Source organism: Scomber scombrus, chromosome 2 (assembly GCF_963691925.1).
Source record: "Scomber scombrus chromosome 2, fScoSco1.1, whole genome shotgun sequence".
Lineage (NCBI taxonomy): Eukaryota > Metazoa > Chordata > Actinopteri > Scombriformes > Scombridae > Scomber > Scomber scombrus.
Genome location: NC_084971.1, coordinates 19,068,486 through 19,082,346, shown reverse-complemented (window position 1 = coordinate 19,082,346; position 13,861 = coordinate 19,068,486). Strand labels below are relative to the sequence as shown.

The following is a 13,861-nucleotide window of genomic DNA, read 5'->3' as shown; positions in this document are numbered from 1 at the left end:
GTGTCACAGGCCTCTATTGTTGTCCAATAATTAATAAAAACAATGAATCATACCATTGCACCAGGTGACATGTTTTTTATGTGTAGTATTGTATGTAGTTATTTTGTTATGATACTTAAGTTACTTTGAAATCAATGTCACATATACTTTACTGATGCTGTCAGCACATGCTAGTGCATCAAATCTGCAGCTGAAAATAGTCACCAACAAATGCACCATTTACTCCAGTTCAAGTAACATTTTCTAAAAACCACAGTGCCCAGACGTTTTGGGAAAACCACAATTCGTCCTCTTAATTCATTCAGAAGCCTGAACAAATTGAGTACTATTGCAAGGTTGGTTTTGGTCTTCTCATGGGATTTGTTGAAAAAAGTTAGAATATTATCAGCCTTATTTTTTAATTTTTATTATGAGACGTTACTGTGGATTACAGTCTGGCATTCAGAGATTTCAAAAATGCAGGCCACTGCAGAGTAGGGATGGGGAACCGCTCAGCATGGACAGGTGCAAGTATGGAGGTTTTCATTTCTACTCAACCCTGAACACAAACACAGCATGTGTGAAACCATGTGTGCCAGCGTATGTGTAAGCATGTGTGTGTATTTCGTACCTGACAGGAGGTCAGTCATAGACCGGCGTTGGTCACGGTTCAGGGTTCAGTACACTCAGCTGCAGATCTGAACACCAGCGAGGAAACAAAGTGAAAGAATGATCAGAAGAAGAATGCAAAGAATCTTGAGAACTTCTTGGGTTGCCCTCAGAGACCACATTCATCCATAAGGTACTTAACTGCTGCTGGTTTCTGTGGAGACAGCATAGCACTGTACAGCAGTAAAGGAAGAAGTAATCTGTCCATGCACATCCACTGTAGTTCCTGATATACTGAGCCACCAAATGATTTCCCAATCATACGGTTAGGTTTATTTTTTGAATGCCAAAACACAATACACTACAGTGTCAAAGTGCTGCCTGGGAAGCAGACAAAAGTTATTCTTGTGATGTTTATCAGCTGTTAATACAAATCAAACACTTCCTTTACAGTAAAAGTGTTCCCATGTTTCACAATAAAGCTAGATTGGTACCTAACAGATGGAAGAACCGAGCCACACAGAGATGTGTTTACCTGGATATGATACTATGTGTTTAATGGGTTTTAAGTTCATCCAAACAACAATAAGGTTTCAATTTGGCTTAGGTGGTCCGCTTTAGCTTTAGATACGCAGGGGAAACTCTGCTTTAGTTGCTTCACATTAAAAGAAGGGGGTGAACTATCAAAAAAAAATGGAGGAACAACTATTTCTTTTCCTGTTGAAAGTATGTTTTTTTACTTTGTACATATGTTACTCTTCCCAATAAATATAAATTACTAAAAAATTACAAAAACTTTCTATTTTCTGTTATAAAAAGGGAGAAAAACAAATTTCTAAAGCCTGGGAGGGTTTACAAGAATCCATTTTTATGTTAAACACACACCAACTTAAAAGGAGCCTTTTACAGATGCTACTTACCAGAGACCTAAGGATTATGGGAAACTCCAGGATGGAGCGCGTCCATACTGGTAGTCAGTGGTTCTCTCTTCATCCAATCACAAGGACTTTACTGAGGCAGCAGCGTCCTGAGGGAGAGACAGACATAAAACAGGATTAATGAGAGAGAGAAGGGGGATGGGGGGAGACAGAGAAAGAAAAAGGACTGCAGGACACCAGAGGGACAAATAATAAAGATGCATCAATTATTCACAACCTCGATCAAACATTAATACACAAGGTGTGTGTGTTTGCATGTGTGTGCGTGTGAGAGAACATAAGGCTAATTTTGTATAAAGCTCATATTTCTTTCTTTGGTGCAGTCTTGCCAACCCTTCACTGACTGGAACCATCATAAACTTAATGCCACAGGAGACTTGTAAACTTCCCCTATCCTGCTTTCCGACAACCAACACACACACACACACACACACATTACTGCATAATGCAGTCAGAGTGGACAGTTCTCACCAACACTCTCTACATGTGGTGTAGAGAATAATAAGCATTGTTAGACTGATCCATAAAATCCCACTTATCCTTGGCTTAGGTGCTGGAAAAACACCTGGAATGATTTTGGAGAATAAAATTGTAAGAACTGAATGAAGTGTTATGTCATCATATAAATATTTTACCCCAACTAACAACTATCAGTCACCCTGGCAAAGACATAACTTAGTAACTATTCAACCTCATTAACAGAGTGACTCAATCACATTGTTACTATAATCAGATGATCTCTTGCACCAGCTCTCAGCTGCAGGGATAAAAAGGCAGAAGCGTGCTCACAGCTGAAAGAACATCCTGACATTTTTTAAGTGCACGATGATCAGTTACAAACTGTCGGCAGGGTTTGGTATTAAAGAGAATCCACAAATGGCAAAAGCAGCCAGTGGGTTTTCAAATGTATTGTCCTAGATGCTGAAACTGGCTGATATGTGCGTGATTTAACTAGACTAGGCCAAAACCCATGTATGAAACACCAGAAGGCTTTTAATTTGAAACAAGGGCTTTTAATTTGAAACGGATACAGGAAGTGGCAGCATTTGGCCGACCAATGGTGTAATTTCATCACTCAGTCTAGTGTTGCCCTCGTATTCATTAAATTCACACAATCATTAATATCAATGGGCCACTGATGGTTTTATACCTCACACACTAGGCGAGCACAATAACACGTTACCTTATCGTGGAGTCATCCACAAGTGCATCAAATCTCACAATCTTCCCTCTCCTCATTCTTAAAAGAACATCTACATGAAAGGTACTATTGTAAGAGCAGCATACCTATATTAGGGAATAAGAAAAAGGTTCACAGTAAGTTGTCAGTCTGGTAGTAAACGTACACTATAGACGACAGTGTGTCAGGTAATAAATGGTGCAGCTTCTCAAGACCAAGAAAAGTCGTATCTGTTGTTTTCTCGACTGCTGGAAAAGGGAAGGGGGTTTAGCCCATTATTCAGCAACAATGCCTATCCTGACCTTGCTCACTTAAAGTGGCCTGACCTTTAAGGTGGACTAGCTATTCTCATTTTAGTGTCAATCTCAGCCACTGCTCAACAGAGAACAGAGAAAAGTCTGCTGAGTCTCTCCCAAAGCAGTCAACCTAACACTGCAGTCAGTCAGTCATGGATGTTCGCCCTGCTGTTGCGGTCCAGCCAAAAATGCATTAAGTTTGACATTTTCTTTATGTTCAATTTATTCTACTCTGATTCTGTTCATTTGTTGGCGTAGTGAGAGAACTCTCTGCAGATTTTGCAGCTGTCCTCAACTCCCAGCATAAGCACTAAACCACCATCTTGGCCAACAGAGCTTCAACTTGTCTTCATCTTCTCTCTTTTTCTTCTCTCTGCTTTTCATTCGGTGATCCTGTCTCAGCCTTACATTTTTTTCCAGTCTCAAACGACTGATCAGCACACATTGAACAAATGACATTTGCAGATTTTAAGCATCATCACTTCAACATCAGCACTGGTACAAAAGCATAGCAGCAGTCTTTGGAAATTACAGCACGCATTTACCCAGTAATTGCCTGATTAACATTGAAGCCATACAGTTTGCAGCCGTTGGGGTTTGTGTTGTACTTTGTATAAAACAGAGGAAACAGGAGTTAAATGCAGCCAAGGGGACGGGATCTAGTCAATGGACGGTATCTGAGAAACCATTGTAGCCCCTAAATCTAACTGGAGTCAGTCCATTTCTAACAAGGTCACAAATCTGTCATATTCTTTATTAACTAAACTGTAAAGTAAAAGCCTTTCTTGATCACAGCAGTTCACAGACAGTCAATAGTAACAAGCCACAAATTCTAAGACAACATTTCAAGCCCCCTGGGTAAATTGCAATTGCACTGACAGGAGTACTAACCCTAACATACATGTCTGAGAAGGTGGGAGGAGACTTGAGCACTCAATGAAAACCCCCGCTCAGAAAGGACATTAAGAGCTTCAACTTGTGAGCAAACAACAACATGCATAAAGATCATCTTCACAACTTGCCAAAAAGGTGCACTCTAGATACAATGAATATCAATGAATCTCCAGGCTTATGTAACATTTTTACACAGGTTTATGTAACTGACCACTGTTATGAAGAGTGCAGACTACTGAAACTGCTGAATCACATGACTGGTGCTTGTATTTATCCAATATACTTAAGAGCATTTGATCTGCCACAATATGGTGGACCAGTAATGTAATGCGCCAACACTGTTCACTGACAGACGAACGACATCTGGTTTATCTGGCAACACTAGGTGTTACACTGAAGGTAGTAAAACGGTGAAACATCTGAGGAACTGCTGTATAATTGTGACCTCAAACCAGCTGTAGATACTGAAATGTCTTCTCTTATCAAGACACATAAGATCAATAAGATCAAATAATAAATATATATACACAGACATATAAGTAAGAGTGTGAAAAATTCTGGTAGTCATCAGTTTTCAGTAGGGCCGGGACTTTAATGCGTTAATTAAGATTAATTAATTACACAATAATTGACGCGTTTAAAAAATTGACGCATTTTAATCACACTTATTTTTGCACCGCGGAACGTTTCTCACTGGATGAGTTTCAGGCGGACCGATTATACTGGAGCACCAACTAGCGTAGTTCAGACAACAACAAACCACAGTGAACAAGAACAAAGTAGCTGATGAGACCGCTTTGGTTGGCCCCGTGGATGGAAGTGTCGATAAGAGCATGGTTGTGTGCAAGCTATGCAACAAGGAATTCGCATATCACCGCAGCACGTCGAGCCTCAAGTATCACCTCAATGCAAAACATATAGCAGCTAGCGTGGACGCAAGTGTGGTAGCTAGCTAATTTCTGATGTGTACTATATTTCTAAATATGCTATTGCTACACTTAATGGCAAAAATTGCACTGGTCTGTTGGACTTGAACAAAAATAAACAATATTTGTGTTGCTTAAGCTTATGTATTCAGTCATTATTCAATGGTATACTAAAAATCCATGTGAAAAAATTACTTCTCACTGTTTTCAGGTCAAATATTTATATGTGATTAAAATGTGATTAATTTCGATTAATTAATTACAAAGCCTCTAATTAATTAGATTAATTTTTTTGTTTTTTTTCTTAAATCGAGTCCCGGCCCTAGTTTTCAGGAATCACTGATGTGTAAAAGCACAGATTGGTCAAGGGAGCTGCTGAAAATGTATGCTACACACACACACACACACACACACACACACACACACACACACACACACACACACACACACACACACACACACACACACACACACACACACACAAATAGACATGTAAAGAGCTCAAGTATACAAGTATGCCAACGACAGAGATGAAGGAGGGGTGATGTATAACAGTGCATCATAAAATAGCAATAAAAGAATGTTGCATTCTGAGATTAAAATTACAAGGTATACTCAATTCCTTGAATCCTGCTGCAACAAGTCTGCATACCAGGGAATATATGTGTGTGTGTGACACACACACACACAGACAGTAAAATGTTCTTGACTGGTCACCTAACACCAGTCCAACTGAGCCTGTTTTCCCTTGCTGAAGACTAGAATGAAAGCAAAAAATCCTCCAGAACATCCAGTTTGGACCCAACAGAGCAGACCACAAAGGATTTTCAACCAAATATTTTTTTTTAAAGTCAAACTTTATTTCTACTTTATTTAAATTTGTCCAGTTTTGGTACTATTGAATTAGGGGAGCTAAGCTAAGCTAGTTCATATGCTGTTCAACCAATATGAATGTAAACGACTGCTATTTAAGGCTGAAAGTCTGCACTTCAGTGCTGGAATAAAGCAAAACCAACAGAATACTTACAGATTGCACAGTAGTTTCCACATCATTCCTCTAGCATTCAGACAGACATGAAATGCAAAAAAAAAATAGTTTCCACAGTTGGGCGGAGCTACAGTTCCACAGCAGCACTGCAAATATGCGCTACAGCTGTAACTTTATCTGGATGTAGCTTCTAATTGGATGCAACGATGGTGATGGTGGCTTTTCTTCGTCAGGCCTCAGCAACCATGAAGGGCTCCCTGCAGTCCCCTGCTGCGGACGAGGGGGTCTAGGCATAATTACAGGGCCGCTTTCTGTGGGCAGGGAAGCGCTGGCACTGACACACAAACACATTCACAAACACACTCAAGCGTAGTAAGTATGATGGTGAACCTTACACACGGAATCGCTTGTAAACAGTTAAAATGTACACAAGCACAAACTGAGACAGACGGACTGACCCACTATGTTAAAGACACACACACACACACACACACACACACACACACACACACACACACACACACACACACACACACACACACACACACACACACACGGGGGGGGAGGGGTAGGTAATCAGATCTAGGATGTGTCACGGCAAGACCATGACTTCTGACCCACTGGCTGACCCCGTGAGTGTGCGCTGTTGTATGTGTGTGTGCAAGTGTCGTAGGTATGTCGGGGGGTCTGGCTCAAGCGAGAATGAAGGGAGCAGCTGCAACCACTCCACCTCTCTCTCTCTCTCTATCTTTGTTTCTTTTTGCGTGTGCGCTGAGTGTAACCACCCTCGTTTACCAGACTCTGGACAAAGCAAGGGCAGATTGCTTTTAAATTCATATGCCAGGTGGATGCCTGCCAACAGTTTGATAGACCTCTCATCTCTCCTTCCTGCCTTTCCTCTCAAAAGTTTCACGCCATTCAGGTTCCTCTGCTAATCACACTTGATTTTTACCTCTTTCCTTTATGGTGCTTCCTCTCTTCTTCCTCTCCTCGCCTCCACTACATTCATCTTCTACCTCTCACCTCCCTCTCTCCCTCCCTTGTTCCTTTGTCTCAAAGAGAATTGCTGTCTTTCCTCATTAAAACTAAAGAAGGTCTGTAAACTCTCATAAAACCACCCGTTTCTCTCCACAACCCTGATTTACGGTCACTCTTCCCCCTCCTCTTCTCGTCCCCCTCGCCTCGTGAGAAACCCCATCTGTTACCCAAAAAGACTGACAAGAAAGCAAAACTGTCGCACTTAGAGGCCAGGCCATGGAAAACAAAATGGATGGATTCATGTCAACAAGGCAAGGCATGCAGAATACAAAAACGCAACTGGGTGTTTTTCTAACTTTTGGATTAGGACGTGAACGTAAGCCAGCTGCACAATAGTAGGCAATCTTCCCAGATCTTTCTTGGCTTTCTTTTCACTGGCTGCAGAGTAAACCGGGCCCTCAAAATTTAGCTGAGCACTACTTCCACTACAAGGCTGTAAAAATTAGCAATGATGCTAAAGGTGGACATATATCACCACAGATGGACAACTCTTTTCATTCAATGCATGATTTCAAACTGAATCATTTCTACTATATAATCTTTGGTATTGCATTTTTGAGAGGCTCCAACTTTCTTTACTTTTCTGCTGCTAGACTCTTGACCAAAATTAACAACACTGTATTAATTAGAATTGATTTTTAGGTACTTTTGATTGTATTTAAAGCGATTAATGTCTTAGGGCCGACCTGCATTGCAGACTCTGTTTTGTTTTATGTATCTTCACCTTCATTCAAATTCTCCACTCCAGGGCTACAACTAAACTAAACTGTAAATCTCAGACAGCATATTGTTGTTCTTTTTTTTGCTTAGACATGTCTGTTTCGAGGCTGCAACTAACACATAATAACTGTATTATTGATTCATCTGCCAATTATTTTCTTCATGAATCATTTTGTCAATTGGTCAGAAAATTAGTGTCCAATCCACTTAAACAAAAAGATATTCTATTTAATATATTAGACCAAAAACAAAATCACATTTAAGAGCTCTAAAAAGAACATGGTTTCCATTTTTGTTTAAAGAAATTAAATAAATTGATGCATTTTTTGTTGATCAACTATTTATTATTTCTAATTTATTTTTGATGCTTTCAGTAAGTCTTTTTACTCATTACCTCTTCCTGGCTTTGTGTGCCTCAATTTAACTTAATTTACTCATTAAACAGAAATGACTGATGTCACTTTGTTCCTGTTTGTCCCCTTGTTTCCGTTATTATTGTTTCTTCATATTGTACATCATTTTCAGCCACATTCATTCAGGGCTGCTTGTGCAATACATTTTTTGGGCTTTTTTATAAAACAGATTGGCAGACAGGACCCATAGAGAGAGGTGTGACATGAAACAAAGACCTTATATTTGCATCTAAAATCCAAGTGGGATTTTTCTAATCAAATTATTACGAAGACGGTGTCATGGCTAAAGATTGTGCTGCCACAAATTCATTAGGAGTAGAGCTGCAACGATTTATTTAGTATTCTATAATGGTTTACTGAATATCTTTGGGTTATGGATATTTGAGGATGTCACCTTGACTTTGGGAAACAGTGATCAATCATTTTCACCACAACATTTTATAGCCACAAAAGATTAATCAGTTATTGATCAAATAATTCACAGATTAGTCAGTAATGGAAATAATCATGAATGAATGTGGCTACAGTCAATGGAAGAACACAAAAATCATGACACATCAATCAGCCCTGCACAAAGCTAAAATAAGGCCAAGTGCGTGTGTGTGTGTGTGTGTGTGTGTGTGTGTGTGTGTGTGTGTGTGTGTGTGTGTGTGTGTGTGTGTGTGTGTGTGTGTCCCACTAAAACAAGGAAGAAGCAGGCAAGGAAACAATGGCCATCTACAGAATCTGGTTCAACAATACCAACGGAAGGGTACAGCAAGGAGACCCAGTGTGTGTGCGTGTGTGTTGTGTTGGTGTGTTTGTGTGTGCGCACATGTGTATCCTTGTATTGTCAATAACGGGAAATAACTGAGACAAAGTATTGCTTTGACTGAAATCTCAGCCTAAACAAACAATCTTGTGTAGAGACAAACAAACACACTTAAATACACACACACACACACACACACACACACACACACACACACACACACACACACACACACACACACACACACACACACACACACACACACACACACACACACACACACACACACACACACACACACACACACACACACACACTTCTTCCAGAGAGCACCGTGGCTTGAGCGTGTTCCCATGGCCATACATCGTCCTTGCAGCAGCAGTGTACAGTGAGTGTGAAGGACAGACTGAAATAGCTCCACCATAATTCCACTTGTATTAAAAGTGAGACTTACAGAGAGTCTCCTTGTTTTTGTGTGTGTGTGTGTGTGTGTGTGTGTGTGTGTGTGTGTAAATTTATGAATGTCTCAATGTACGATACACATACAGCTCATAAAGTGTCATTTCCCACGGGCGTGGTTTCCATGAGCAAGAGAAGAAAATGACCACAAAAGAAAAGAAAGCAGTGAGGAATTTTCAGGGTGTGCCAAAGAATCTCAGGCATGTCTCTCTTTTTTGGGTGGGTGGGTCAGGAGGGTGACGGGGGGCAACCTCTAATTGGGCAACAAAGGGAGCAGACAGAACACAGATACACATTGCGGGGATAGAAGTGAGCGATGGCCATTTGTGAGCGCATGTGTGTACACGTTCCATTCATTAACCCCGAGCAAACGAAGGTCGGCAACAGTGAGAGGGCAAAAAAAACACAAACTGAAGTTTAGAGTGCGAGGCCTTTATGTTGTGCATATACCTGAATGAATATGTGTCAACTATGATGGAAAACACAGATAAAGTTACTGATTTACCTGCAACAATCTCGGCCCTGCTATGAGTGGGATGCAGGAAGTTATTGAGTCAAACGGGCGAGCAACTGTGGCACAGACCACACAGTTATTCCTGATAAATTAACACCAGTTAACACACTTGGGGTGAAGGAGGTTAAAGAGTTACGTAACAGTCTCAGAAATCCCGCCACACACACACATTCACAGACTCTGAAATCCTGTGACGTGGAGAAGAAAAGATTTCTGAAGCCAAAAGATGGTTTCCTGGATTTTGGAAACTTGGGAACGAGTGTGCTGTAACCCCTCCCCCATTCCCAGACACACACACACATACACTCCCCCCTCTTCCTCCCTACTTCACCAGTCCCTCTTTCCTGTGGGTGAGGGGAGGTCGAGGGAGGGGAGAAAAAAGTACACCGCGAACACACTGACACCAAGCTAAACACGCTGGGAGGAGGGAAGTCCTGTTTCAGCCCTTTAAGCTTGCTCCCTCTGTGGAACACACAGGAGGACGCAACGTTGAAGGTAACAAGAAGAGACAGGCGTAGAGTCAGAGAACAACAATCGGAGCCACGATTTAGGAACAATATCTAGCTGCACATTTTTCTGAGGAATACTGCTGCCTTGTTGTCAGCTTATGGAAATGACAAACTGCTGCCAAGTCATGTCAGACAGTGTCAAAGATTTTGACATAAGAATACTGCTGACAGCTCTTCTGCTGTGTGAACTACCGTTAGCTTATAGTGACTGACAAGGTGAACTTCACAACCCCGAATCATGCACAATGTAAAACAACATTCAGAGCTTTTAAGGTGATAATCTCTCAAGCGATAATCAATGTTTTTAACTAGATACACTACCTTGCAGTTTTATATCTCCGCCAACCAGTCAAGTTGCAGTTTACATCCATCTCTGTCCAGACTCAAATAGTATTTTTTCATAAAAAGGGAAATTAGTGAGAAATATGCCATCTTCAAATTTGTCATAATTATAGTTTGAATTCTTGAGTTATGGCCATAAACATGTTTGGTGAGGTGACAGTGGTCTTTGACCATAGACCATCATATTCTAATCTGTTCATCCTTGAGTCCAAGTTGACATTTGTGCCAAATGTGAGGAAATTCCCTCAAGGCGTTCCTGATATATCACATTCATGAGAATGGGACAGACAGACAACGTGAAAACATAGCGCCTCTGGCCACGGCTGTTGCCGCCAGCATGGAGGCTAAAAATAATAATGTATCAAATGCTCTCATCGTATAATTTCCTGTCAATACGGACAGCTTTTTTCAGTGAAACAGCTGTAAGAATCCACAGTATACTAGCTGCAGGACCAAACAAGCAGACAGTCATGGTTCATGACTAGCTAGTGAACGTAGTGTCAGATATAAGAGTCAGATATGTCTTTAAGGAGTTGATAGAGACCAAGAACAAGAGAGTAAATACTGTATGGGACTCACATGCATCAGGTGGACAGACAAATGATTCCAAATGAATAATACTGCTCCGTAACTGTTGGATGTGTAAATAATAGAGGTATCAAACTTGTTAAGGCAGTTAAGCTCTTGTGATTTGACAAAAAATAAATGAAACAGACAAAAATTGTCACATTTTTGGTAAAGGTTTTATTTTTACTATTAGACCACATGTTGTCATTCTTTTTCATTAGCAAAGAAAGCTCTATTTGCACGATTCATAGTGACTCTTATTAGAGCTTCTGCTTCTTTTCTGCTTGATAGCTTGCACTACAGCTCTTTTTATCTTTTTTCTATTTCAGTAGAGATGGAGGCAAGCCATGTATATAAAAAAAGCTTTCGCTCGCTCTCAGTGAGAACACACAGTCAGACAGGCAGACAGACATGCACAAAAGGCCCGTTAGTTCCAAGGCGAGGGCAGAAGCAGTGGAGGGACTGGGTACCCTATATATAGCCGAAATGTGACAAGACATCCGAGAGGACAAGAAAGTCTAGTCAAAAAGCTCTTACTCAGACTGTGTGTCTGTACATTCAACTTGGCCTCGTGATCTCACATTTCATTAGAAAAGCCTCTAGCAAGCTGCTCCGTGGTAATGTCACAAGATTGTATTAATATCACAGCCTAGTCTGATCTGGTTGCATGGAAGCTTGAACTTATTGGCCAAAAATGACCACGGGAAAAGAGACAGTGGGAAAATGACGGGTGGGGGTGGGGGGTAAAAAGGGTACCAATGTAAGAACAAGAGATGTCAGGAAAGAAAGCGGATCAGAGCGAGAGAGTGACTCATCAGAAAAGGAATGTCCCATCGCTGCCAGAGGGACCACAGACACCACTGCAATGATTGCTCCCTCTCCAGCACTTTAAATCATCCTCTCCCTCGCTCCGGTCGTCTCTTCCTCTCATACAATGGCCGTCTCTTTTCTCCCTCTTTTCTCTCTCCTCTTCTACCAGTGGAAGTTATCATTGTTGTGCCCCAACCATTAGCCGAGCATTCTTTGCTGACATGACATTGGTTTTGGACAGAGATGATAAAGCAAGCTGACCACGGATGGTGGACCAGCACTGTGCACCGCCACAGTTTGGAGCAAACACACACGCTGGCCAAGACTGCCCCCTGACATGCTTTGCCAAGTCAGTGCAAAGCCAAGAGGCAAATACCACCGCTGTTTAGTTTATCAAAGTAATACTGTTCAATTAATTTTTTAATTCCAGTCTACAAAGTCCTAATAAAAGCTTATGAATCACGGGGAAAAAATGAAGGCAAGGTTGGTGTCCACATCGCATCCTTACCACAGATGTTAACTTATTATTACTCCCGCCACAGGATATGATGCAAACGCAAGAAACCGATCTGGTCAGGAACCCGAATTGACCACAATGACTGCAATCATGATTTCAACATTCCTGTCACCTGTCATCCTGTGCTTCAGCAGACAGGAATGTGTTTCATACAACTCATACACTCTGCTCACTGACGGTAAATTGTTGCAACAGATGGAAGGGTGGGGAAGCTGTCAGCCTGTAAACTATGGCAGGAAAAGGTAACTCAGTGCCAAAACATAGGACTGGAAATCACATGAAAACCCATTCATGTGCATATCTACCACAACAAATATGATAATGGTAACAACATACAGTAGTTTCTTCTTCTACAATCAACACAACACGACATCTGTGGGAACAGCAAATTAATAAGTGTGTAAACCAATCAACTAGATGTATTTACTGCAGTAAAGGTGCTTCACTTTCAGACAAACATGTAAAAATGCATCAGTCTGACCCTTTCTAACACACATATATCTAATATCCAAATGTAAAATCAGCCATAAATTGGCAGAAATGCTGACCTGGCAGAAAGTGGACCAGTTCCTGATTTAAAATGTATGCAGTAAAGTACGCTGCAATCTGCATTAGTGCCAGAGTATTGATAATGTATTGCAGGAGACCAGTGATCGAGCAGTGATGCAGTAAGTATCACTTTTTCGTGCCACCTCAACTAGACTGTGTAGTGCTCATCTTTTACATTTGAGCTGCTTTTTTTAATGGCTTTTGATGCTTGTCACATATCAGATGCTTTAAATACCAAGTCTGAACTGTTGAGGATTTGGATTTCTGACTTTGATATCATTGTCACCAATGAAAAGCAAAACGCACTTACATACAGTATATCTCATAGAGTTCAATTATTAGTTGATCAATCAATTAGTCGATTTACAGAAGTATAATGGCCAGCTACTTAAAGTCCCAGCTTCTTAAATGTGAAAACTTTCTGGTTTCTTCGGTCCTCTATGATAACAAACTGAATATCTTTGGATTGTGGGCTGCTGCTCTGGAAAAAACTAAACATTTTAAGTTGAAACTTGGGGTTCGTGAAATGGCGATTGACATTTACCACCATTTTCTGACATACACCAAATGACTAGCTTATCAAATAAACTAGATGCAGCACTAATATCTTATGATGTCTGTGAGAAAGTTATCCTGCAAGCTTGAACTCCTCCCAAAAATCTAAGCAATGGCAAATGAAAGCCAGTTGAAGACAATGTCAACATTAAAGGTTTGAGACAGTCATAGCCTTATTTAGACTACAAAGGGACACTAAAAGTAGCTACAGTACAAAAGTAACACCCAAAATATAAAGTTGAAGGGCATCACAAATACGGTTTATGTATTCTAACACGTTCTGGTGCAGTTTATTGTCTATTATCAG

The 13,861-nt window shown here is 40.7% G+C and overlaps 1 protein-coding gene across 5 annotated transcripts in view; it reads right to left on the bottom strand.

Moving 5' to 3' along the window:
* Positions 1-13,861, bottom strand: part of apbb2b (amyloid beta (A4) precursor protein-binding, family B, member 2b) — a 53,730-nt gene that overhangs the window by 35,112 nt on the left and 4,757 nt on the right. For all 5 annotated transcript variants that reach the window (XM_062430224.1, XM_062430216.1, XM_062430244.1 and 2 more), the window contains exons 2-3: positions 1,509-1,615; positions 611-677 (exon numbers count right to left, since the gene is read on the bottom strand). In XM_062430224.1, the coding sequence (XP_062286208.1) occupies positions 611-629 (19 nt within the window). In that variant the 5' untranslated portion in view covers positions 630-677; positions 1,509-1,615. The remainder of the gene's footprint in view (positions 1-610; positions 678-1,508; positions 1,616-13,861) is intronic.